Source organism: Salmo trutta, chromosome 24 (genome assembly GCF_901001165.1).
Source record: "Salmo trutta chromosome 24, fSalTru1.1, whole genome shotgun sequence".
NCBI lineage: Eukaryota > Metazoa > Chordata > Actinopteri > Salmoniformes > Salmonidae > Salmo > Salmo trutta.
Window position 1 is genome coordinate 36,252,462 of NC_042980.1, and position 27,095 is coordinate 36,279,556.

Genomic DNA, 27,095 nt, shown 5'->3' on the forward strand with positions numbered 1-27,095 from the left:
CCCTGCATAGATTACCGACCCCTCAATGACCTTACATTTTACATTTTAATCATTTAGCAGACGCTCTTATCCAGATGTATGAATGTATGTATGATGTATGAATGTATACATTTCATACATTTTTTTTTTTTGTACTGGCCCCCCGTGTAAATCGAAACCACAACCCTGGCGTTGCACACACCATGCTGGCGTTGCAAACACCATGCTCTACCAACTGAGCCACAGGGAAGACCTTACCATCAACAATCGCTTCCCTCTGATTCCGGCCGCACTAGAACAAGTTGTACAGGCTACCATCTACTCCAAACTGGACCTACGTAGTGCTTACAACCTGGTCCGTATCCAAAGTGGGGATGATTGGAAGACGGCGTTCATCACCGCTAGGGGTCACTACGAATACCTGGTTATGCCCTATGGTCTCACCAATGCTCCCGCAGTCTTCCAGTCCTTCATGAATGAAGTTTTCCAGGACATGATCAACCAGTTCCTCATCGTGTACATTGACGTTATCTTGATCTACTCTCACTCCAATACAGAACACGTACAGCATGTGCAACAGGTCTTCCAATGGCTATAGGACCATCATCTTTATGTCAAGGCTGAGAAGAGCACCTTTCACGTTACAACGGTAACCTTCCTAGGATTCGTGTTGACACCAGGAGGGGTCAACATGGATGAAGGCAAAGTCACGGCCTGCCCATGGACCCAGCTACCTGCCTCCTCTTGTGGTCCTTTACAATAAACACCTTCTGCGCCCTGTGCTTGAAACCAGCTCTGTCTACCATCGTGTTCATTACACACGCAGCACTCAGTGAGAAGGGCACAACGCAGCACTCTGGGCCAAGGACACAATGGCCACTGGCCGCAAAAGGTATTCATTTATTTAGGTACATTACGGACAGAAACAGGATGCTGCTGTGAAATTTGAGGCATTATTAAGTGCTTGTCAAATTTTGAACGAGAGACTAATGAAGTGTGTACAGCCTGCGCAAAAAAAACAAAGCAGAGCTCATGCCTTTCAAGCAACTTTTTTCAAATCATCATTAGATTCGCATCATGCAGCCTTACAATGTATTAAAAGTCAAAACATATAGCCCAACATTTGTAGAACAACTAAAGTTACATTAACTCTAAATTAAGCATATAGGAGTAACGTTACCTATTTCTTTGTTAACCGCTCAACACAGAATAGCCGCATGTGCGCACTCCCTCAAATTGTTTGGAGAAAATATTTATATTTTATTCAGCTTTGTTCAATTGTATTCTTAATACTATAAAATAATGCCACAGAATTCTAAGAAAATCTTGTCTGCTAAATGAACTAGTGTAGCCCACAGCCATTTGGCATAGCCACATCAGGACCTAACATTAGGACAACGCAGAGTATGCTATTCTGTTCTTCTGAAATAGACAACATTTTCTTCACAACATGCTTCTTTAGACCTGTCTAAAATAAATAATGGACTTTTTTTGTGAAGCAGAAGGGTGTAGGCTATAATACATGGATTTATTAGACTTTTTAAACGTAGATGTTCCAAAGGGGTGCTTCAGTGGCTTGTATGTGTGGAAGCCAGTAGATTCTAAATGGGTTTATGTTTATTAACGGTCAATTACCATGAGACCGACAGTTATTTGCTTTACAATCACCGGCTAAATTTTGTGACTGCCAAATTTTGTGACCACCACAGCCCTAACCTCGAGTCCCCGAAAGAAAACTGAAAAAGAGTTGCTCATGTCCCGGTCAAGCTTCCAGTATCCCTACTGAAGAGGCAGACGGACGCACTGACCCGGAGGATCCGAGAAGAACACAGGCAACAGACGACCAGAATACTGACCCAAGGACTTGGATAGAAAGAAACAGGTGAGCCTCCGCGTGACCCCTCGTGAGTTTTGCCACGTGGGACCCGCCAACGCCAGAATAGTGTGTAGGCCGCCATCCACCAGACCATGGCTAACCATTAGTACAGTGATTGCCCCCACACTGCTATCCCCTAAACCCCCTAGCTCTATATTAAAATCCCCTGCCACCATTAACTGTCTGTTGGTGGCACACAGGGGCGCCAGACACCCCACCATCACCCTCCTGTCTGGCGCCGTCTGCGGCCCATAGACCCCTATCAGTCTAAAGTCCCCCAAAGAAATGCCCACCCCCAAAACCCTCTCCTGCATCGCCACTTATGTGCATTCCACACTCACCTCCCATGTCCCAAACAAAATCCCCATCCCTGAAAATTGAACCATTCCCACATTCCACACAGATTTTCCCCTTGTCCCTTTTAAACTGATTTGCATCCCCCAACCCTTAAATGGACCTCCTGCAAAACCTCCTGTAAAATGCACATTTACAGAGTCTCTGAAGTTATGAATGTTCATTGTCAATATTTGTATAATACACAGGCATTGAGCATTTTGCTCTACCAAGGAGAGGAGGTAACATGGAGATCCTACTATTACTACAGAGGAAGGCCTACTGGATTTCCTATTTAAAAACATTGACCCCTAGTGGTCTGAATATTGACTTTGATCTCAGGCCCTTATGAACAGTTATATTTTTTTATGAACAAGTCTTACAAATTAATATATTCTTTCTACAGCTTATCTGCATACACCCAATATGTTCCCCTGTTGATGATGCTTATTATGCATTATGGTTGAACCAAAAGATGACATGTAACAAAAATTGGAAACAATGAAATATACAGTTGAAGTCGGTTTACATACACCCTAGCCAAATACATTTAAACTCAGTTTTTTCACAATTCCTGGCATTTAATCCTAGTAAAAATTCCCTGTCTTAGGTCAGTTAAGATCACCACTTTATTTTAAGAATGTGAAATATCAGAATAATAGTAGAGTGAATGAATTATTTCAGCTTTTATTTATTTCATCACATTCCCAGTGGGTCAGAAGTTTACATACACTCAATTTGTATTTGGTAGCATTGCATCACCGCCTGGTATGCAACTGCTCGGCATCTGACCGTAACATGCTGACCAGACCGGACACGTCGCATGCGCGAGCGTCGCAAAATAAATGTAGAAATCCATGTTATTCAATTATTGCACCCACAATGCTCGCGCGCGCCAACGAGCGTCTGCGATGCCAAGGGCGAAAAGAGAACTCCTTTCTATTTCTGACTCAGATCGCGCTGAAAGTCCTGCCTCTCCCATCTCCTCATTGGTTATACCCACATGGGTGATTGAAAGACTAACTGTTTTGCCGGTTGTTGTGGTAATACCATGAAAGTTTAGATTGAATTTATATGGTGATCCAAGATGAAAAAGCCTGGAAGGAGGAGAGATGACTAGAAATGATTCGGTTGGCCATTTTATGTGTGGATTAATTGTCGGAGTAGAGGACCTTGTGCATCTCAGGTAAAATAACAACTTAATGTTTATATCACAGGACAAATTAGCTAGCAACAGAAAGCTAGCTAAATAGGACAAATTAGCTAGCAAGTGCAAGCTAACTAGCTAAATTGCCATACATGTTTAATGCTTTTCGACCTGTCCCCAAATTAATGTCATTGGTTCAGAGTTTGTTTTGATATTTTTCGCGTTTGGTGTAGGGGACAAAATAAATGTATGCACGATGGCGTATGTGCGCAGCCGGTTTGGGTTCCGTGTTAGGCGCTACAGAGGGTAGTGCGAAATGTCCCAGTACATTACTGGTGCCAAGCTTCCTGCCACCCAATACCTATTTAATAGGCAGTGTCAAAAGAAAGCCATAAAATTGTCAGACTCCAGTCACCCAAGTTAGACTGTTTTCTCTACAACCGCACGGCAAGTGGTACCGGAGCGCCAAGTCAAGGACCAAAAGGCTCCTCAACAGCTTCTACCCCCAAGCCATTAGACTGCTGAACAACTCATAAAATCGCCACCGGACAATTTACATCGGAGGTAAGAGATCCAGTTTACGTTAGGGACCCTGTACTGTACTTCGGTAAGGCAGTTCTTGTTGTACTCTTATCCTGTTTAATTTGCATGTATTCCAGTACAATGGCACCAAACAGAACAATCTTTCGGCATCTATCCAACATATTATTCCAACACATGATACATTCCTGAATCCTCAAGATGATGATAATATCACAAAGTGTGAATTTGAGAAGATCTCACGAGATGGATTTTGGCCGACATTTTCTCTATGATGAAATATTTGATCTCAATACAGTTTTCTGTTCCCAAGACTAGAAGCTTTTCCCGAATAGAATGTACGAAGTTTTGTAGACTTGACCCTTTACCAAAGTAAAAAAAAAAAAAAAGCATTGTTTAGAAGGAGTGCAAGGGCAAATTGATTTATTGCGCCTGTGCACTTCACCGAGCAGGCGTTACTTAACGGAAATATGCAAATATATAGTAGAACGCGCCAATGGGATCTTGCTATCTCGTGCTTGGTTCGGCCCACCTCCTTTTTGTTCTGCCCACTATGATTAATTTGCTCTCATTGGAAACAACAGGCTGTGGTCTAACTTGGGTTAGTTAAACAAAACATTTGATTCAAACTCTATACTACTGCCCTTGGAAACCCACCTGTTTGAAAGGTCCGCCAGAGGGGGTAATCGAGCTGTGTTATTCTCTCGGGTATTTGTTCCTAACCACAGATCAGGTCTAGGAACAGATTATGAAAACAAATCTTACCTAATATTCAAGAGAAATAATTTCTGAGCCTGTATCAGTGGTTAGGGGGGCAATCAAATTCTACTTATGGAGCAAAAATATATTGGCGGCTGCGCTGTGAATGACTGCGGTGCAGCAGCCGAAAGTCCTCCAGCGGAGAGTCGTGGTAGAGCAACGCTTGTAGGAAACAGTCCTTTCAGTTTACTGTTGTATGGGCATTGGGTAGAATGGAGACCAAACCAGTGATAACCTTTCTCAAAACCCTTCTCATCGTTTACTCCTTCGTGTTTTGGGTAAGTTAACGTTACCCTTGTTTTATCCATTCCCCAATGTAAGCCTTGGGGAGATCGTTTCCGTCGTTGTAGATGCAGAGCTGTAGGCTACCCGTAAGAACCGTTATTTTTCCATATGTTTGATGAATTCAGTTAATTCGAGAAATTCAGTTAATTCGAGGGTGTACTTATATATATTTTTTTATGTCTTCTTGTAGACAATCTCTACCTTTGTGATAATGTCTTATCAGGGTCATGTTTACAACAACCCCACACGCTTGGAGAAATGCGACATCCTCTGCTGTAACGTTTGGCTTATTTCGTACATTGTCACCTACTCCAGCGTGAGGAAGTCTCGATATGTTGCTCCGTATTTCGAAGTTGTCATTGACCGCAATACATGTCATGCTCATGCGTAGGCTATATAGAGCGCAGCAGCTCTGTAGTCAGAGACGGGTAGAGGTTATCAGTCGAGGCTGTTGACACAGGCAAATCAGCAGCCACTCATGTAACGGTTTCTGTCGGTCCATCGTTTGGTGCGAAGCAGCATGAAAGTGCACTCGTCAATGTCAAGTCTACTGCATGCATAGGTTGCAGTCAGTTGTTTTGTCATTGATTTAGCGTTCGACCATAGGTCGCACTATAACGTCCCGACATGGATGTGCACCTGATGTTTCGTAAACAGCGCATTTCAAATGATTTGTCTGCATCCTGATAGGTTGTTTGTCTTGACTGGTTCAGTCATATACAAGCTCTGTACTTTTGTTATATGTCTCATGAGACTTCTCTATCATTGTTATACCATAGCATGTGTTTCTTTAGCCAACTCCTCTGTATATTATTAGGCTATATGACAAACAGTAGCCAACAGATGCATGGGCATCAAGTCAGATGGGGAACTAAGCAAAACATAAGCAATCCCTCTATAGACTATCCTAAGGTAAACAAACTCATCTGGTGTATTTACATCTCTTATCCTGAGAGATATCTTTGTTAGACAAGGATGGAGGAATGCTCCACTGGGCGAAAGGGGTTAATATCAGGGGATATCTTTATCTATGTTTCATCTGACATTTCATTCGATATAAGTAGACATGCTCCAGATACGCGTCTCCTTAATTTCATATACGAAGCTAGGGTATTCTCCGTAATGGGAGTTTCTACATGCATCCAATCCTGACCTCAGACATCTCCCTTCAACCAGGAGTCCAGGGAGATATCGGGAGTGCCATGAGATAAATTCAAGACATGCGCATGCACCCGTTTATATATTTCTAGAATATTTTAACTCCGGAAAGGGTGTCAACATGCTGACATATCTTAGCATTTATACGTAGGCATGAACATTACCACATTACCTAACGTTCTCAATAGATATTCGTATATATGTAATTGTCTGATCAAAAATGAGCTAAATCCGACTCATGATCAATGTCCAGCGCCCAAATTATTTTACCTGTTCAGGCGCCGAAAATCATTGTGCTTCTTCACATAAAGGTGACATCTGAGCATGCATTTACACAATATTCAGTAGTAGGCTACAGGGCACGGAAAGGCAGACATCGTCATATTTAATCCAAGTTGCTATTTCCAAAGCACATCTCTGCTATTTATGTTTAAAAAATTGCAGCAATCAAATCCAGAGCTCCAATCACAAAAAGTTGTCTGTAAAGAAGCAAACGTAGACCAACCTTTGGTAAAAAATGAATTGTATTTATTTGACAGAAAATAAAACGTGTACACCCTCAATACCCTGCCCTGTTTGTTATGGACATGGATGCTGATTGGAATCGTCAACAGCGGTCCCGCGCAGTGCAAACCGGCACTGTGGTGTTGGGCTGTGATCCACTCCAAACTGTCAATGCATAAAATCTAAATTGTGTCAATATTGAAAGAAAATATTGTCATTTCACATAACCATACCACAAGATAGCTACTATACCGGCTTCATTCATAACAAAACGAACTGAAACACGCTAACGTTAGCTAGCTAACCAATTTGCTAGTTAGCTAGCTAATTAAATGTGTTTGCTTGATAGCTTATATTAATCACTAATACAAAATATGCCTAAATGTTGTTTAAAACGTTAGCTGTCACCTTGAGGTTTGATATGGGGTACAAATATTTTTCCCTGAAGGGAAGGCAATTTCGTTATATGTTAGCTAGCTAGGCTGCCAGTTAGCTTTTACCCCCCTATCTAGCCTAGCTAACTAGCTAGCTAGCCCTAATGGCTGCTGGCCAAATTAGCTAACATTTTTGATTGTAGTTACTAAGATAAATAAAATCTCAAATTAGCTACTCACTTTAGCGTTAACTTCTTTGACATATTTTCTGAAGAGCTTCTCACTTTTTTCCCCCAGTTATCCATTCGACCACATACTATTTACAAAGTCATTTGTGGCGCCCAAATGTTAAAAATGACAGCTGGAACTCCATAGCAGAAAATACCTGATTCTTGTTGCTAGGCTACCAGTTACAGTGTTTTTAGTTTGCGGTTTGCGCCTCTATGCAGATTGGAATACAACAATTATAGCTAGTGTCTGAAAGAATGATATGGATTTAATATTTGTCAAATTATTGAGCATGTCCTCAAAACTCAAATAAGCGTCAGAGATTGTCATTATTTAGCATATCAAAAAGCATATCAAGATCCTGATATGGACCTCAGTCAAGAGCATATGCATTATGTGCTGAGAAAATATACTATGTAGGCCTTCTGTCAGTATTTGTCATCATATCGAACAAATAAGATGTCCAGATAGGCCTATCCCAGGATATCTAATGAGTCAAGGCAATACCATGTATGATATCCGGAGGGAATGCATGAAAGAAAAATATGGATTTTATATTTGTCAAATTATTGAGCATGTGCTGAAAACTCAGAAATGTTTCTTATTTTCAGCAGATAAAAAGCATATCAAGATCCGGATATGGACCTCAGCCAAGAGAAGCATATCTGGAATCAATATAGCTTCATATCTTGAAAACAGATATGCGATCTATACAGTCAGTATTTGTCAACATGAAGAGTGAAAATAGGATGTCACATATCGCAGGATATTGAATGAGTCCATATGCGGCCATAGGAAATGTCCATGTGTGATATTTGGAGTAATCCCAATATCATATATGTCTAAAAGATATGGTGCATATCCACAAAACTCTAAATATGCATTGGAAATGGTTTGTATTCTCTAGAATATCAAAAACGTTTCATGTAAAGATATCCCCTGATATGGACCCTTTTCTCCCAGTCTTAACCTGAACCCCCAAGGCCATACAGTATAACTAAAATCTGGCCTCGGATCAGCATTTACATGTGAGACAAGAAAATCAGAGGCTGTACATATCTCTCTCAGCAAGCATTTAGTGCCTGTCATAGATACTAACATTTATATTTAGTCCGGTCAGTCAGAGCAGCCTTAACGCTTCCACACCCTAGTCTGCATATGATCACATCTCCCCAGCACGAAGGAGCAGCCAACTGGATCGGTGGTCTCACCCCCGGGGCAGGGCAACAGCTCGTCTCATTTCCGGGGGAACTAGGGATGGGCTGTCAGAGGGGTGGTTGTTGGTGGTGGTTTGAAATTCTTCAGATAGTTTAGTTCCTGAGTTTCACTGTCATCAGCTTGTCATGACAGCTAATGTCTTCCGGTGAGTGGTTCAGACTCCAGTTCACACGGTGTCATTTGAAGTGGTGCCTATGCCGGTAGGGTATGTGAAACACTGACATGTTTTAATGTTCCTGTTAAAAATAGAACTCATGATTTCTCTTTTAGGGACTGGTGGGAAAGGGGTCATCCGTTGTGTGTCCTATTGTATTGGGGACTGGTTTTGTCAGTGTTGTCATGGCTGCTGGTTTCTGTGTAATCTCTCAGATTGCATTGGATTTTATCAGTTAGATATTGCCTTGTTGCCACTGATACAGAATCCAATGTTTTCTTCATTGTCCTAGGTAATGGTTCCGATTGTTAGTGTAATCTGATCCTAGCTCTGGGACTAAGGGCAACCTTCTACATCGGTCGATGCGTCACAATAGCAACATCATCACTTCCTCCTACCTGAGCCTGGGTTTTGATTTAAACAGATGACATCAGTTATATTGAAAGCAGACAAACCCACAATCTAATCTAGCTTCTGGCCTGAATATTGATACAATAGATGGAAGGATGTTTATAATATAAAGACAAGGCTAGACTGTGCTTTCAGAAACTATTCACACAGACTTTTTCCACATTTTGTTGTGTTACAGTCTGAATTTTAAATGGTTTAAATTGGGATTTTTTTGGCTCTGGCCTACACATAATTCCCCATAATGTCAAAGTGGAATTATGTTTAGACATTCTTACAAATTAATAAAAAATGAAAAGCTGAAAATATCTTGAGTCAATAAGTATTCAACCCCTTTGTTATGGCAAGCCTAAATAAGTTCAGGAGTCAAAATTTGCTTAACAGGTTGCACTCGGTATGCAATAATAGTGTTTAACGTGATTTTTTATGACTACCTCATCTCTGTACACCACACATAATTAATTATCTGTAAAGTCCCTCAGTCGAGCAGTGAATTTCAAACACAGACGCAACCACAAAGACCAGGGAGATTTTCCAATGCCTTGCAAAGAAGGGCACCTATTGGTAGATGGGTAAAAATTAAAAAGCAGGCATTGAATATCCATTTGAGCATGGTTAAGTTATTAATTACACTTTCGATGGTGTATCAATACACCCAGTCACTACAAAGATACAGGCGTCCTTCCTAACTCAGTTGCCAGAGAGGAAGGATACCGCTCAGTCCAGGTGTGTCTTCAAAACAGTTAGAGCTTAATGGCTGTGATAGGACAAAACTGAGGTTGGATAAACAACATTCGTTACTCCACAAAACTAACCTAATTGATAGAGTGAAAAGAAGGAAGCCTGTGCAGAATAAAAATATTCTAAAACATGTACCTGTTTGCAACAAGGCACTAAAGTAATACTGCAAAAAATGTGGCAAAGCAATTCACTTTTTTTCCTGAATACAAAGGGTTATGTTTGGGGAAAATACAACACAGATTACTCAGTACCATTCTCCAGGTTTTCAAGCATAGTAGTGGCTGCATCATGTTATGGTAATGCTTGTAATCGTTATGCTGGGGAGTTTCTCAGCATAAAAAAGAAACGAAACTAAGCACAGGCAAAATCCTAGAAAACCTGGTTCGGCCTGCTTTCCACAAGATGCTGGGAGATACAGTTGAAGTCGGAAGTTTACATACTTAGGTTGGAGTCATAAACTCATTTTTCAACCACTCCACACATTTCTTGTTAACAAACTATAGTTTTGGCAAGTCGGTTAGGACATCTACTTTGTGCATGACACAAGTAATTTTTCCAACAATTGTTTACAGACAGATTATTTCACTTATAATTCACTGTAGCACAATTTCAGTGGGTCAGAAGTATACATACACTAAGTTGACTGCCTTTAAACAGCTTGGAAAATTCCAGAAAATGATGCGATGGCTTTAGAAGCTTCTGATAGGCTAATTGACATAATTTGAGTCAATTGGAGGTGTACCTGTGGATGCATTTCAAGGCCTACCTTCAAACTCAGTGCCTCTTTGCGTGACATCATGGGAAAATCAAAAGAAATCAGCCAAGACCTTAGGAAAAAATTTGTAGACCTCCACAAGTCTGATTCATCCTTGGGAGCAATTTCCAAACACCTGAAGGTACCACGTTCATGTGTACAAACAATAGTACGCAAGTATAAACACCATGGAACCACGCAGCCGTCATACCGCTCAGGAAGGAGACGCGTTCTGTCTCCTAGAGATGAATGTACTTTGGTGCGGAAAGTGCAAATCAATCCCAGAACAACAGCAAAAGACCTTGTGAAGATGCTGGAGGAAACAGGCACAAAAGTATCTATATCCACAGTAAAACGAGTCATATATCGACATAACCTGAAAGGCTGCTCAGCAAGGAAGAAGCCACTGCTCCAAAACCGCCATAAAAAAGCCAGACTACAGGTTGCAACTGCACATGGGGACAAATAGAAATGTCCTTCTGGTCTGATGAAACAAAAATATAACTATTTGGCCATAATGACCATCGTTATGTTTGGAGGAAAAAGGGGGAGGCTTGCAAGCCGAAGAACACCATCCCAACCATGAAGCACAGGGGTGGCAGCATCATGTGGGGGTGCTTTGCTGCAGGAGGGGCTGGTGCACTTCACAAAATAGAATGGCATTATGAGGAAGGAAAATTATGTGGATATATTGACGAAACATCTCAAGACATCAGTCAGGAAGTTAAAGCTTGGTCGCAAATGGGTCTTCCAAATTGACAATGAACCCAAGCATACTTCCAAAGTTGTCAAAATGGCTTAAGGACAACAAAGTCAAGGTATTGGAGTGGCCATCACAAAACCCTGACCTCAATCCCATAGAACATTTGTGGGCAGAACTGAAAAAGTGGTGCCAGCAAGGAGGCCAACAAACCTGACTCAGTTACACCCGCTCTGTCAGGAGGAATGGGCCAAAATTCAACCAACTTATTGTGGGAAGCTTGTGGAAGGCTACCCAAAACGTTTGACCCAAGTTAAACAATTTAAAGGCAATGCTACCAAATACTAATTGAGTGTATGTAAACTTCTGACCCACTGGGAATGTGATGAAAGAAATAAAAGCTGAAATAAATAATTCTCTCTACTATTATTCTGACATTTCACATTCTTAAAATAAAATGGTGATCCTAACTGACCTAAAACAGGGAATTTTTCTTGGATTAAATATCAGGAATTGTGAAAAACTGAGTTTAAATGTATTTGGCTAAGGTGTAAACTTCCGACTTTAACTGTAAATTCACCTTTCAGCAGGACAATAACCGAAAACACAAGGCCAAATCTACACTGTAGTTGCTTACCAAGAAGACAGTGAATGTTCCTGAGTGGCCGAATTACAGTTTTGACTTCAATGTGTAACGGGTGTCGTAAGGATCCTACCAAAACGCAGCGGGAACGGGTATACTCATCTTTTTAATGTGAAGAAGTAAAAACAAACACCACTAACAGTCCAATCAGGTGCTCATACAACTACCCCCAAATCCCAGGTGGAGAAAAAAAAAAAGGGCTACCTAAGTATGACTCACAATCAGCAACAACGAAGTACAGCTGTTCCTGATTGAGAGCCATACCAGGCCAACAAAGAAATACACAACATAGAAAAACCATAGAAATACAAAACATAGAACAATGACCAAAAACCGCGGAACACTCTAAACAAACACCCCTCTTACATAATAACATAACCCAACAAACCCCGAACCACATAAAACAAACACAACCTGCCACATCCTGACCAAATTACAATAACAAATAACCCCTTTACTGGTCAGAACGTGACAATATGCTTGAAAATCTATGGCAAAAGACTTGAAAATGGTTGTCAAGCAATGATCAACAACCAATTTGACAGAGCTTGAAGAATTCTGAAAAATATAATTGGCAAATATTGTACAATGCAGGTGTGGAAAACTCTTAATTACCCAGAAAGCCTCACAGCTGTAATTGCTGCCAAACGTGATTATAATATGTATTCAGTGGTGTAAAGTACTTAAGTAAAAATACTTGAAAGTACTACTTAAGTCATTTGGGTTATCTGTACTTTACTATTTATATTTTTTACCAGTTTTAATTTTAATTCACTACATTCCTAAAGAAAATGCTGTACTTATTACTCCATACATTTTCGCTGACACCCAAAAGTACTCGTTACATTCTGAATGCTTAGCAGGACAGGAAAATTGTCTTATCAAGAGAACATCGTTGGTCATCCCTACTGCCTCTGATCTGGCGGACACACTAAACACATGCTTCGTTTGTAAATTATGTCTATAAGTGTTGGAGCGTGCCCCTGGCTATCCGTAAATAACAAAATAAAAATAAAATGATGCTGTATGGTTTGCTTAATACAAGGAATTTGAAATGATTTATACTTTTACTTTTGATACTTAAGTATATTTTAGCAATTACTATTATTTTTTACACTTAAGTATATTTAAAACCAAATACTTTTAGATGTTTACTCAAGTAGAATTTTGCTGAGTGACTTTTTTTTTACTTTTACTTGAGTCATTTTCTATTACTGTATCTTTACCTTTACTCAAGTATGACAATTGGGTATTTTTTCCACCACTGCATGTATTGACTCAGGTGTGAATACTTATGTAAACAAGATATTTCTGTATTTCATTTTCATTTTCACACAAAAATGTGTGCTGTTGAGCGTACTGGAGGACTGGAGTTGGGAAACACTGGGGTATTGTGTGTAGATGGGTGAGGGGAAAAAAAGTATATTTATTTAATTTTGAATGTGGAATAAATCAAGGGATCTGAATACTTTCGGAAGGCACTGTAGATAGATAGATTGATAGCCATTGCAATAAAAAACACAATTTAAAGGTATGTCTGCAAACACCACACTGCAGAACTCACCTCTCAGGGCCCTTGGAGAAGAGCACACATACAACGTCCTGTTGTCACCACAGAAACGCTGCCATGAACACGTGACTGTGTGTGGGTAAGGAAATCTCTTTGTGTAGGCATAACTGTGGTGTGTGTGTGTGTGTGTGTGTGTGTGTGTGCTAACGGTATAACTCATGATGAAGATATTATAATTCATCAGATATTTCAAAAAGATTTTCCAGAAAAAAGTTGACTTCAAAATCCTTTAGTAATATGGTAATGTATGATAATCTGCTAACAATTTTTTTTTCTGTTTTATAGAAACAACCAAGTTTTTGTTGGTAAATAAGATATTAGGTGAATATCAGCAATGATTGGTTTGAGGAATAAAGCATTATCTAGGCAGTGTTCTTATAATGATGGCAGACGGTCCAGGCTCTTCTGCATGGACATTAGTACCAGCCCACACACAGGCCAGGAGGTGGAGCCTCGTTGATTATCTGTTCAGTTCCCTACACACAGAGAACAGCAAGGCCTCTAACAGTGATGGATTGGCAAAATACTGTACAGTATGTAATACCAGCTACAGTACAGAGGGAGATCTGAGATTGAATCATTAATGCAGTGTTCGTGTTAGTTTCCACTCATTACCATACAGAACCCTCCGGACTGTACTGGAGTCATTACTAGACTGAGCTCTCTGGACTATACTGGAGTCATTATAAGACTGAGCACTCTGGACTGTACTGGAGTCATTACTAGACTGAGCTCTCTGGACTGTACTGGAGTCATTACTAGACTGAGCACTCTGGACTGTACTGGAGTCATTACTAGACTGAGCTCTCTGGACTGTACTGGAGTCATTACTAGACTGAGCACTCTGGACTGTACTGGAGTCATTACTAGACTGAGCTCTCTGGACTGTACTGGAGTCATTACTAGACTGAGCTCTCTGGACTGTACTGGAGTCATTACTTATGAATGCTTAAGAAATAAACATATTCCAAGATAAGAGGGAAATGTTATTGATTTAGTTCAGGGACCTCAGTCTCTAAAGACCTCCGTCTTTTAATTAGTAAAGAACAGTCCAGGATTGGACGGCAGTGAGTGCATGTAGACTTATGGGGTGGAGGGGCTTTGTCACCTGCTGTTCATACAAGGTTGGAGTGAGAAAGAGAGGAGGAGGAGGAGAGGGAGGGTTTCTGTATGTTCAGGCTGAGCTCTGCTTGGATACTGCAGCACCTCAGAGATAAATGTCTGTTACCATGGAGACAGTCTAACTCTGGCCCTGTCAGCCAAGCAGTCTCTGTCTCTGACTCCTCTCCCAGTGTTCTTCCATCCCAAAATACTGAGACATTTTCTTTATGTTCGTAGTATTCTTATATTTTATTATTTCTTATTGTTGTTGCATTGTCGAGAAGGAACCTGCAAGTCACAGGAGGTTGGTGGCATCTTAATTGGGGAGGACGGGCTCGTGGTAATGGCTGGAGCGGAATTACTGGAATGGTATCAAACACATCAAACACATAGTTCCATGTGCTTGATGCGATTCCATTTGCTCCATTCCAGCCATTATTATGAGCCATCCTTCCATCAGCAGCCTCCACTGGTGCAAGTAAGCATTTTGTTGGACTGTGTATACCATGTGTATCCTGTACATACCACTAATAAAACTTGAAACGTGTTTGGCCCAGCCCAGCACTAACGCATTGCTGTGCGCCTCCCAAATGTTGTAACAATGCAGAGGGCTCCTTATGTCTCTGCATTGACATGATTGGTTGACGGTAGGGGGGTCCTGTATAAACACAAACTCACTTCCTTGAAAACTTCCTTAACAACGGCTCTGTGCTGCTCCGTGAAGTGTGAATGCCCTGACTTCTGCAGAGGCCGTATCACCATAAATGCTGCACGGCCAATGAAGACTTCGGATTGACCATGTAGCACCTTTTAGCAAACGTTCTCTCTGTGTGGTGTTTTGGGAAACGTATGTTACATCTTCGGCAGTTCTAGGAAAGATGCATCGTTAAAACACTCGGAACCTTGAGTTCAATCGCTATCGGGAAACCGGGCCCAGCACTGCACCTCATTCAGGTAATGGTAATTCATTTAGATCACATTTGGGCCCATACACCTTCCAATAAACTATGTCACATTGTATTTGTGTGCTGTGCGTGTGTGTACATGTGGGTCTGATTACATGCCGGTGTGTGTGTGCTGTCCTGCAGTATGGCAGCACCAGGCAGATGGACCTCTTTGAGGGGCACTGGGGGGGTGAAGATGGTTTGGCACCAGGCTTTGCTAGTAGAGTGTCTTTGACAGATCGGCACCCCCACTGTACCCATCACAAAAAAGCAGCCCCCCCCAGCTGGTGAACAGGGGCTTTTAGCTGGCTCACACAACACACTCCTTTATGACAGGCCTTCATTACAAATGCTAAGAGCAGCGTAACAGAAGGAAGCGGCCCACTCTGGATCAATGGGTCCTTTTGATTCACTTCCTCTGTGTGTGTGTGCGTGGGGTGTGTGTGTGTGTGTGTGTGTGCGTGGGGTGTGTGTGTGTGTGTGTGTGTGTGTGCGTGGGGTGTGGGTGTGTCCTGTTCCACAGGAAAGTATCAACATATCCATTCGCCTTCGAACTCTTCCACATCCCCTCTCTCTCTCTCTCTCTCTCTCTCTCTCTCTCTCTCTCTCTCTCTCTCTCTCTCTCTCTCTCTCTCTGCACTCCCCTTTCTGTTCTCACACTTAGAAACAACCACTGTTTACTCCTTGGTCAGAATGGACAATCTGAAAGGTTGATCTAGTGATCACATATCTACATTTAAACCTGCTATCAATTATACTCAGCTGATCTTATATCTGAGTCTAGTGGCAACTTTATTCTCCCACACTACAGAGAGGCAAGGGGGCTCTGCATTGTTGAGCAACATGGTGGTGTTCTGTAATGTTCACTCAGCACCATCGGTAGAACACTGCATTCTGCTGGCTGAATACTGTACCTCTGGATATCAACATCTCTCTCTCTCTCTTTCTCTCATATTCTCTCCTATCTCTTCTCCCCTAACCATCATCTCCCTTTACTCATCTATGTCCCCTATTTGTCCTCTCCCCTTTCTTTCCTCTCCTTCCCCCCCCCCCCCCCCCCTCTCTCTCTCTCTCTCTCTCTCTCCTTCCTTCTCTTCTCCAGATCACAGGAGCGATCCTCTTGGCAGTGGGAGTATGGGGGAAGTTTATGATCGGCCCGTATATCTCTCTGATAGCTGAGAACACCACCAACGCTCCGTATGTCCTCATCGGCACTGGGACTGTCATCATCGTCTTTGGCCTGTTCGGATGCTTCGCCACCTGCAGGGGGAGCCCATGGATGCTCAAACTGGTGAGGGGAGAGGAAGAGGAGTGTGCAGGCAAACACACACACACACTGGAGCTGTGAATCTGCAGCTGGGGTTGTGAAGAATTGTTTTGATGCTGATTAATAGAGTGTAGTTAGAGAAACACAGTGCTAATTATCGACATAACACATAATTCTCACTAGCCTGTCCCCATCACCAGCCTGTCCCCATCACTAGCCTGCCCCGTCCCCATCACTAGCCTGTCCCCATCACTAGCCTGCCCCGTCCCCATCACTAGCCTGCCACCATCACTAGCCTGCCACCATCACTAGCCTGTCCCCATCACCAGCCTGTCCCGTCCCCATCACTAGCCTGTCCCCATCACTAGCCTGTCCCCATCACCAGCCTGCCCCCATCACTAGCCTGTCCCGTCCCCATCACCAGCCTGTCCCCATCACCAGCCTGCCCCCATCACTAGCCTGTCCCGTCCCCTTCACTAGCCTGTCCCCATCACTAGCCTGCCCCCATCACTAGCCTGTCCCGTCCCCATCACCAGCCTGTCCCCATCACCAGCCTGCCCCGTCCCCATCACTAGCCTGCCCCGTCCCCATCACTAGCCTGTCCCGTCCCCATCACCAGCCTGTCCCGTCCCCATCACTAGCCTGTCCCCATCAATAGCCTGTCCCGTCCCCATCACTAGCCTGTCCCGTCCCATCACCAGCCTGTCCCCATCACTAGCCTCTCCCGTCCCCATCACTAGCCTGTCCCCATCACTAGCCTGTCCCGTCCCCATCACTAGCCTGTCCCCATCACTAGCCTGTCCCGTCCCCATCACTAGCCTGTCCCTTCCCCATCACTAGCCTGTCCCGGCCCCATCACTAGCCTGTCCCCAGCACTAGCCTGCCCCCATCACTAGCCTGTCCCGTCCCCATCACTAGCCTGTCCCGTCCCCATCACTAGCCTGTCCCCATCACTAGCCTGTCACCATCACCAGCCTGTCCCGTCACCATCACCAGCCTGTCCCGTCCCCATCACTAGCCTGTCACCATCACTAGCCTGTCCCGTCCCCATCACTAGCCTGCCCCCATCACTAGCCTGTCCCGTCCCCATCACTAGCCCGTCACCATCACTAGCCTGTCCCGTCACCATCCATAGCCTGTCCCCAGCACTAGCCTGTCACCATCACTAGCCTGTCCCGTCACCATCACTAGCCTGTCCCCAACACTAGCCTGTCCCGTCCCCATCACTAGCCTGTCCCGTCCCCATCACTAGCCTGCCCCATCACTAGTCTGTCCCGTCCCCATCACTAGCCTGTCCCCAACACTAGCCTGTCCCGTCCCCATCACCAGCCTGTCCCGTCCCCATCACTAGCCTGTCCCCATCACTAGCATGTCCCGTCCCCATCACTAGCCTGTGCCGTCCCCATCACTAGTCTGTGCCGTCCCCATCACTAGCCTGTCCCCATCACTAGCCTGTCCCCATCACTAGCCAGTCCCCATCACTAGCTTGCCCCGTCCCAATCACTAGCCTGTCCCCATCACTAGCCTGTCCCGTCACCATCACTAGCCTGTCCCGTCACCATCACTAGCCTGTCCCGTCACCATCCATAGCCTGTCCCCATCACTAGCCTGTCCCCATCACTAGCCTGTCACCATCACTAGCCTGTCCCGTCACCATCACCAGCCTGTCCCCAACACTAGCCTGTCACCATCACTAGCCTGTCACCATTACTAGCCTGCCCCGTCACCATCACTAGCCTGCCCCGTCACCATCACTAGCCTGTCACCATCACTAGCCTGTCACCATCACTAGCCTGTCCCGTCCCCATCACTAGCCTGTCCCCATCTCTAGCCTGTCACCATTACTAGCCTGTCCCGTCACCATCACTAGCCTGTCACCATCACTAGCCTGTCACCATTACTAGCCTGCCCCGTCACCATCACTAGCCTGCCCCGTCACCATCACTAGCCTGTCACCATCACTAGCCTGTCACCATTACTAGCCTGCCCCGTCACCATCACTAGCCTGTCACCATCACTAGCCTGTCACCATCACTAGCCTGTCACCATTACTAGCCTGCCCCGTCACCATCACTAGCCTGTCACCATCACTAGCCTGTCACCATCACTAGCCTGTCCCCATCACTAGCCTGTCACCATTATTAGCCTGTCCCGTCACCATCACTAGCCTGTCACCATCACTAGCCTGCCCCGTCACCATCACTAGCCTGTCACCATCACTAGCCTGTCACCATCACTAGCCTGCCCCGTCCCCAACACTAGCCTGCCCCGTCCCCATCACTAGCCTGCCACCATCACTAACCTGCCACCATCACTAGCCTGCCACCATCACCAGCCTGTCCCCATCACTAGCCTGTCACCATTACTAGCCTGTCCCGTCACCATCACTAGCCTGCCACCATCACTAGCCTGTCATCATCACTAGCCTGTCACCATTACTAGCCTGTCCCGTCACCATCACTAGCCTGTCACCATCACTAGCCTGTCACCATCACTAGCCTGTCACCATTACTAGCCTGCCCCGTCACCATCACTAGCCTGTCACCATCACTAGCCTGTCACCATCACTAGCCTGTCCCATCCCCATCACTAGCCTGTCCCCATCACTAGCCTGTCACCATTACTAGCCTGTCCCGTCACCATCACTAGCCTGTCACCATCACTAGCCTGTCACCATCACTAGCCTGTCACCATCACTAGCCTGCCCCGTCCCCAACACTAGCCTGTCACCATCACTAGCCTGCCCCGTCCCCAACACTAGCCTGCCCCGTCCCCATCACTAGCCTGCCACCATCACTAACCTGCCACCATCACTAGCCTGCCACCATCACCAGCCTGTCCCCATCACTAGCCTGTCACCATTACTAGCCTGTCCCGTCACCATCACTAGCCTGCCACCATCACTAGCCTGTCCCCATCACTAGCCTGTCACCATCACTAGCCTGCCACCATCACTAACCTGCCACCATCACTGGCCTGCCACCATCACCAGCCTGTCCCCATCACTAGCCTGTCACCATTACTAGCCTGTCCTGTCACCATCACTAGCCTGCCACCATCACTAGCCTGTCCCCATCACTAGCCTGTCACCATTACTAGCCTGTCCCGTCACCATCACTAGCCTGTCACCATCACTAGCCTGTCACCATCACTAGCCTGTCCCCATCACTGTCCCGTCCCCATCACTAGCCTGTCCCGGTCACTAGCCTGTCACCATCACCAGCCTGTCCCCATCACACACAACCTCTCTGTATATGTAGCTTATTTCTCTTGTATTTCCACTTCTTTGTCCCCCATCTCTCTCTTTCTCTCTCTCTCTCTCTCTGCAGTATGTAATGTTCTTGTCCCTGGTGTTCCTAGCTGAGTTGGTGGCTGGGATCTCTGGCTTTGTTTTTCGTCATGAGGTCAGTTTCTTTATTTGAACTGCATTACCCACAGTTCATCTGGACCTTTCTCAGCTGAGTACCTGCCAGTAGAGATACATCACCTGTGTGTGTATGTGGACATATTTAACTATACTTGTTGGGACCAGAAGTCCCCACAAGAAAAATAAACAAACAAATATTTGACCAACTGGGGACATTTTGTTAGTCCCCACAAGGTCAAATTCTATTTCTACGGGGTTTAGGGTTAAGGTTAGAATTAGTGTTAGGGTTAGAATTAGGGTTAGGTTTAGGGTTAAGGTTAGGTTTTGGGGTTAAGGTTAGGGTAAGAGTTAGGTTTAGGGGTTAGGGAAAATAGGATTTTGAATGGGACAGAATTTTGTGTCCCCATAAGGTTAGTTCTACAAGACTGTATGTGTGTGTGTGTGTGTGGGGGCTTTTATTACTATCCTTGTGGGTACCCCAACAGTCCCCACGAGGATAGTAAAACCAGGAAAATGTTCCCTTGTGGGGACATTTCCCAGGTCCACACGAGGACAAAGGCTATTGGGTTAGGGTTACAATTATGTTTACGGTTAGGGAAAATAGGACTTTTAATGGGAATACATTTTCAGGCCCCACAAGGATAGTAAAACATATGCTGTGTGTGTCCACAGATAAAAGGTACCTTCCTGAGGACCTATACTGACGCCGTGTTGAATTATGATGCTGAGGATGAGAAGAGCCTGGCTGTGGACAACGTCCAAAGCAGCGTGAGTCCCAACAACAACATCAACAACGACAACATCAACAAAACTACTATTGTCACAACAATACAAAAATGTAATCACGTCTATGTGTCTCTCTCCAGCTGCGTTGCTGTGGGGTGTACAACTACACCAGCTGGTTGGGCAGTGTGTACTACCCTGCTAACGGCTTTCCCCTGAGCTGCTGCTCCAACTCCTCTGACTGCAGCCCTCAGGACCTCCGCAACACCACCATAAACCACACCAAGGTCTACCAGCAGGTCTGTGTGTGTGTTACCCGTCCACTGTGTTACACACTATCCCGTATATGTTACATACTAACCCATCCCCTGTGTTTTTTGTGTTTCAGGGCTGTTATGAACTGGTAACCTCCTTCCTTGAGACCAACATGGCCATCATCGCGGGAGTAACATTTGGAATTGCCTTCTCACAGGTGAGACAGAGAATGTGTTGTCTGATGATAGGAGTGCTGTGTCTAAGGTTCACTATTAACTAAAGTTAAATTATCTCACGTCTCTACACATCTATCACCCCCATTTCTCCCCTCTCTCTCTCTCTCTCTCTCTCTCTCTCTCTCTCTCTCTCTCTCTCCCTCTCCCTCTCCCTCTCTCTCCCTCTCTCAGTTGATTGGCATGTTGCTGGCCTGCTGTCTGTCCAGGATCATTACTGCTAATCAGTATGAGATGGTGTAGCAGGGAGAGCAGGTAAGTGGCTACTCTGTCACACACACACACACACACACAAGCATGCACACACATGAATATCAAATTCAGCAGATGCTTCTATCCAAAGCAACTTATAGTCATGCGTGCATATGCACAGTTGGTCCCGGGAATCAAACACACTATCCTGGGCCATGCTCTACCAACTGAGCTACAGAGGACCACACACACACACACACACACACACACACACACACACACACACACACACACACACACACACACACACACACACACACACACACACACACACACACACACACACATTATATATACACAGACACATCTATAGTTGTCTAAGAGCCTGTGTGGTGGTTGTTTGTTTGTAGGGAGATGAAGAGGAGAGGGCGAACAGCACCTTGGTAGACTGGGACAGAAGATCCCCACAACACTAGCACACTGTATCACTAAAACTCTATTTTCTCTCTCTCACTCTCTCTCTTTCTCTCTCTCTCTCGTAAAGAAGTACCATTCCTTAACTTGCCTCTGTGCCATGAAGGCTTTCTCACAGTACCTTCAACTCTACTGAGGGACTCAGGCTGTAGGTGGAATTTTCTAGTAAGCACTTATGTAAAATCAGCTTACCCTCCCCAATGCAACACTGGTTAAGCATCTATGGGCAACTTAATCCTGCTCCATATTACAAGTTTAGCCATCTCTAACACTTTGGTTAGAAGTTGTCCTTAGGGACAGATCTAGGAACAGGTCAGCCGAAGCCTTGATGCTAAACTTAACTATTAGGGTGATGAATGGATATCTGACCCTGCATCAGTGCTTAGCGCCAACATCATCCTGCTCCTTAGCACTCTTTGACCCCCCCTGTCTCCCTGTCCTCTCACAGCACCCCCTTGTGGTCTGGCATGCTCCATACAGGGCCTAGCATTTAAAAAGCAATGCACAGATTTGTATGAAATTATTAACCCACATTTAAAGATATACAGTAGCCAGCATACACTGTATTTTCATAATGTTTCTGATCACCGCTGTAAATACCCAAGCTACACACATATAGAGAAGATATGTTGATATAACATTGAGAGAGCATTTAGAGCTAACTTTTAGCCTTTCATTTGCATCCCTGCTTTTTCGCTGCTTCATGGATAATATCTCAGACTTTTGTGTCCATATCTATGATGTTAGCTTACAATGAGCTAACTGTGTAATCAATTTGGTCTCTGGATGTGTAGATGTCTTGATAATTAATAATTTATTATTATAACAATTAATGAAGTGTGTGTGTGTCAAGTTTGGTTCGGAACACGGAGCTGTTCCGATTTAATATATGTGAGCGTAGGTTATTTTTATATATGTGAGCCTCGAATTTTGTCGGATAAATATATTCTTTATTGATTTGATCGATGTTATGTGTTTTTGTGGCACACGTTGAGATGTATAGGCTTATGTTTATTTCATGTTATATTTATAGTATGTCTGCCTTTCTGTCTGCACACTTACGAGTGTGAGTGAGAAAGAGTTGAGGTGGTTACAAGTGGGGAGAGTCGTCTACTGGAATAGGGTGGGAATAGGGTGGGAATTGGGTGGGAATAGGATGAGAATAGGGTGAGAATAGGATGAGAAAAGGGTGGGAATAGGGTGGGAATAGGGTGGGAATAGGGTGGGAATAGGGTGAGATTTGGGTGGGAATAGGGTGGGAATAGGATGAGATTTGGGTGGGAATAGGGTGGGAATAGGGTGAGATTTGGGTGGGAATAGGGTGGGAATAGGATGAGATTTGGGTGGGAATAGGGTGGGAATAGGGTGAGATTTGGGTGGGAATAGGGTGGGAATAGGGTGGGAATAGGGTGAGATTTGGGTGGGAATAGGGTGGGAATAGGGTGAGATTTGGGTGGGAATAGGATGGGAAAGGGTGGGAATAGGGTGGGAATAGGATGGGAATAGGGTGGGAATAGTTTGAGATTTGGGTGGGAATAGGGTGGGAATATGGTGGGAATAGGGTGGGAATAGGGTGGGAATAGGATGAGATTTGGGTGGGAATAGGATGAGATTTGGGTGGGAATAGGATGGGAATAGGGTGGGAATAGGATGAGATTTGGGTGGGAATAGGGTGGGAATTGGGTGGGAATAGGATGAGAATAGGGTGAGAATAGGGTGGGAATTGGGTGGGAATAGGATGAGAATAGGGTGAGAATAGGATGAGAAAAGGGTGGGAATAGGGTGGGAATAGGGTGAGATTTGGGTGGGAATAGGATGAGATTTGGGTGGGAATAGGGTGGGAATAGGGTGGGAATAGGGTGAGATTTGGGTGGGAATAGGGTGGGAATAGGATGAGATTTGGGTGGGAATAGGGTGAGATTTGGGTGGGAATAGGATGGGAAAGGGTGGGAATAGGGTGGGAATAGGATGGGAATAGGGTGGGAATAAGATGAGATTTGGGTGGGAATAGGGTGGGAATAGGATGAGATTTGGGTGGGAATAGGGTGGGAATAGGATGAGATTTGGGTGGGAATAGGGTGGGAATAGGATGAGATTTGGGTGGGAATAGGATGGGAATAGGATGAGAATAGGGTGAGAATAGGATGAGAAAAGGGTGGGAATAGGGTGGGAATAGGGTGAGATTTGGGTGGGAATAGGGTGGGAATAGGATGAGATTTGGGTGGGAATAGGGTGGGAATAGGGTGGGAATAGGGTGAGATTTGGGTGGGAATAGGGTGGGAATAGGATGAGATTTGGGTGGGAATAGGATGAGATTTGGGTGGGAATAGGGTGGGAATAGGGTGGGAATAAGATGAGATTTGGGTGGGAATAGGGTGGGAATAGGATGAGATTTGGGTGGGAATAGGGTGGGAATAGGATGAGATTTGGGTGGGAATAGGGTGGGAATAGGATGGGAATAGGGTGGGAATAGGGTGGGAATAAGATGAGATTTGGGTGGGAATAGGGTGGGAATAGGATGAGATTTGGGTGGGAATAGGGTGGGAATAGGATGAGATTTGGGTGGGAATAGGGTGGGAATAGGATGAGATTTGGGTGGGAATAGGATGGGAATAGGGTGGGAATAGGATGAGATTTGGGTGGGAATAGGGTGGGAATAGGGTGGGAATTGGGTGGGAATAGGGTGGGAATTGGGTGGGAATAGGATGGGAATTGGGTGGGAATAGGATGGGAATAGCGTGTTTTTTGAGATTCAGTCAATGCTCATATTCTTGTAAGGCCAATGATATGATGCAACACTCAGACTGGTATTTCATATGGTGTTGTGTATGTATGTTCATGTCTCAAAGTCATGATGGAGACAGCTGTGACCTCTCTGCTATACAGAGGATCTCAAACCTGTTTTGGGGGCTTTCACGTGTATGCTGTTTTCTCTAATCACTCAGATTTACAAAACTTTTTTGCATTAAATCCTTTTACGGAACAGGGTTGGGTACAATTCGAATTGAAGGCATTGATTTGAATTTAAAATTGAAAAACTTAAATAGCTTCTCCGTTTCAGTTTATTGAGAAGTCATTAAAAATAGATGCCCTTTTTCAATCATTGAACTGGAATTTCAGTTTAACTCCTGAATTAACTGCTTTCAATTCGAATTGAGCACAACCCTATTACAGGAAGGATGACTGGTACTTACTTAGAAACTGCATGGTAAAATGGTAATTACACGACAATAACCTATGGAACACATTGTTGGGGACTAAATTGGAGCACCGCTCCATATACAAGGCAAATAATAAGGTAACTGAACCTTAAAATAAAGTGCTACTAACAACTCCCAGTGTATTGAAATGACTTTCCTAAAACAGATGGATTTAGAAATGTGAAACTACTGAAATGCCAATTTGTATTGAAATCCAGCAAACACAGGGGGGGTTCTCACCTCCAGCAGAGTAGAAAGACAGTTTACTGTTATTAAGTAGATCATTAAATCTAACTAAACTAACACAAATGCAAACCTGTAGAAGACCAGTCAATAAATATCGCAATCTACAGTTGCAGCATTAATGAAAAGATTAAACGTTGTTTTGTACATAAGCCAACCTTTTTAATAACTGCACCAGCTCCTGTAGCATGCCAATACAGTCTGTTCTGTTGTTGATATTGTAACTATCAGTGATATCTGTATTAATAAACAATCCTCATAACTTTACAGTTGAATTGCTGTGTCTTGAAGTGTATTCTCTACACTTTCTCTCTCCTCCCCCTTCTGTCCTTCACTTATTCTCTACTTCGCCTTCACTTTTCACCTTCACCATCCCCCCTGTAGCTGTCTCTCTTCCCACATTCTCCCTCGACTCTTCCATCTCCCTCCCTCCCTCCCTCCCTCCCTCCCTCCCTGTGTTAAAGACCTCTGCCATGAATCATATTAGCATGAAACAAAAGCAGGAGACATGAATACTAAGCTAGAGAGGACGTCACCGATGCATTTCACCCCCTTCCTTCTTCTGCCCTGGTTTTGTCACAGATCTGAACACTAGGTGGCGCTATTGCTACACAAACAAACCCAAGTCCTTTCAGGACTGCTAAGTCTACACAAAGGATGGTCAAACTCCTCTTCAGAGCTCCTCTGTGATGTGGAATAGTCCTGAATGTTCCAGGTAGAAATTGAATGAATAAAGCTGACATTATTTCTTATTCTACATGTCTTACATTTTAGGTTCGCAAAGTATCTAGGAAGACAGGAGGGCTTACTGACAAATAAAGTGAACAAGAATGATGCATTTCTCATAAGGATGTTTAATTTCACTTCAATCCAATAAACAGATGTGTCCCCAAGGCAAGTCTTTTTTATTTCATTTGAAATGTGTTTTTTTTATGTATATATTTTAGTCTATATTACCTGACATTTCAGACTGTCCAAAGCAGATAACTCAACCATTAAAAAAATATTCAGTGTCACTTGCTGACGGTTTGTGTGTGCATTACACTCATCTACTGTGTGTGTGTGTGTGTGTGTGTGTGTGTGTGTGTGTGTGTGTGTGTGTGTGTGTGTGTTTGTGCATCTGTCTGTGGGCTCTATTCTTTCTCCAACACAGCAGGAGTGTGTTTGCTAGTGGGGATCCGGCAGAAAATGACAGTCATTACATACTCTACTGTAGTTACCAAGCCCCCTGCTGCACTACAGTGGAGTGTTTACACAGAGAGAGAGAGAGAGAGAGAGAGAGAGAGAGAGAGAGAGAGAGAGAGAGAGAGAAAAGGTAAATACAGGAAGGCAGGTGTCAGACAAGAAAAACCCATTTTTACATTTGTATCCACATTGAAGCAAATATACTTTATTTAGAGGAAAGTACTGTAATTTTGAAGCAAATATATTTTATTTGGAGTGAAGTATCTTTGAGTTCATAGACCTCAGAGGTTTTTTCAAGGTAAAAAAGGCCCAGTGCAATCAAAAACATGGTTTACCTGTGTTGTGTGTGTGTGTATATATATTTCCACACTATGTGGTTGGAATAATAGTGTGAAATTGTGAAAATTATAATAATGCCCTTTTAGTGTAAGAGCTGTTTAAAAAGGCTGCCTGAAATTTCTGCCTGTTTTGGTGGGAGGGAGTTTTGGCCTGCCTGGTGACAACACCAGTCGGTAAATTATTTATCAGACCAATAAGAAA

General features: G+C 44.0%; 1 protein-coding gene and 1 long non-coding RNA gene across 5 annotated transcripts; one reads left to right on the top strand and one right to left on the bottom strand.

The window, feature by feature from the left end:
- Positions 1–4,759: 4,759 nt before the first annotated feature.
- LOC115161219 (tetraspanin-7-like) lies at positions 4,760–26,263 on the top strand. 3 transcript variants are annotated; one of them, XM_029712021.1, is made up of 8 exons: positions 4,760–4,912; positions 16,519–16,707; positions 20,013–20,087; positions 20,723–20,818; positions 20,917–21,072; positions 21,162–21,245; positions 21,436–21,516; positions 26,145–26,263. In XM_029712021.1, the coding sequence occupies exons 1-7, from the start codon at positions 4,847–4,849 to the stop codon at positions 21,502–21,504; spliced, it is 735 nt and encodes a 244-aa protein (XP_029567881.1). In that variant the 5' UTR covers positions 4,760–4,846; the 3' UTR covers positions 21,505–21,516; positions 26,145–26,263. The 3 variants fall into 3 exon arrangements, with proteins under 3 accessions (XP_029567881.1, XP_029567883.1, XP_029567880.1); XM_029712023.1 differs by lacking the exon at positions 26,145–26,263 and adding an exon at positions 25,953–26,107; XM_029712020.1 differs by lacking the exon at positions 26,145–26,263 and adding an exon at positions 21,864–22,889.
- On the bottom strand, positions 6,584–7,564 carry LOC115161220 (uncharacterized). 2 transcript variants are annotated; one of them, XR_003869211.1, is made up of 2 exons: positions 7,196–7,564; positions 6,584–6,746 (listed from the first exon to the last, which is right to left on the bottom strand). It is a non-coding gene; the product is annotated as an uncharacterized LOC115161220 (long non-coding RNA). The 2 variants fall into 2 exon arrangements; XR_003869210.1 differs by having other exon boundaries at positions 6,584–6,763.
- Positions 26,264–27,095: the final 832 nt, after the last annotated feature.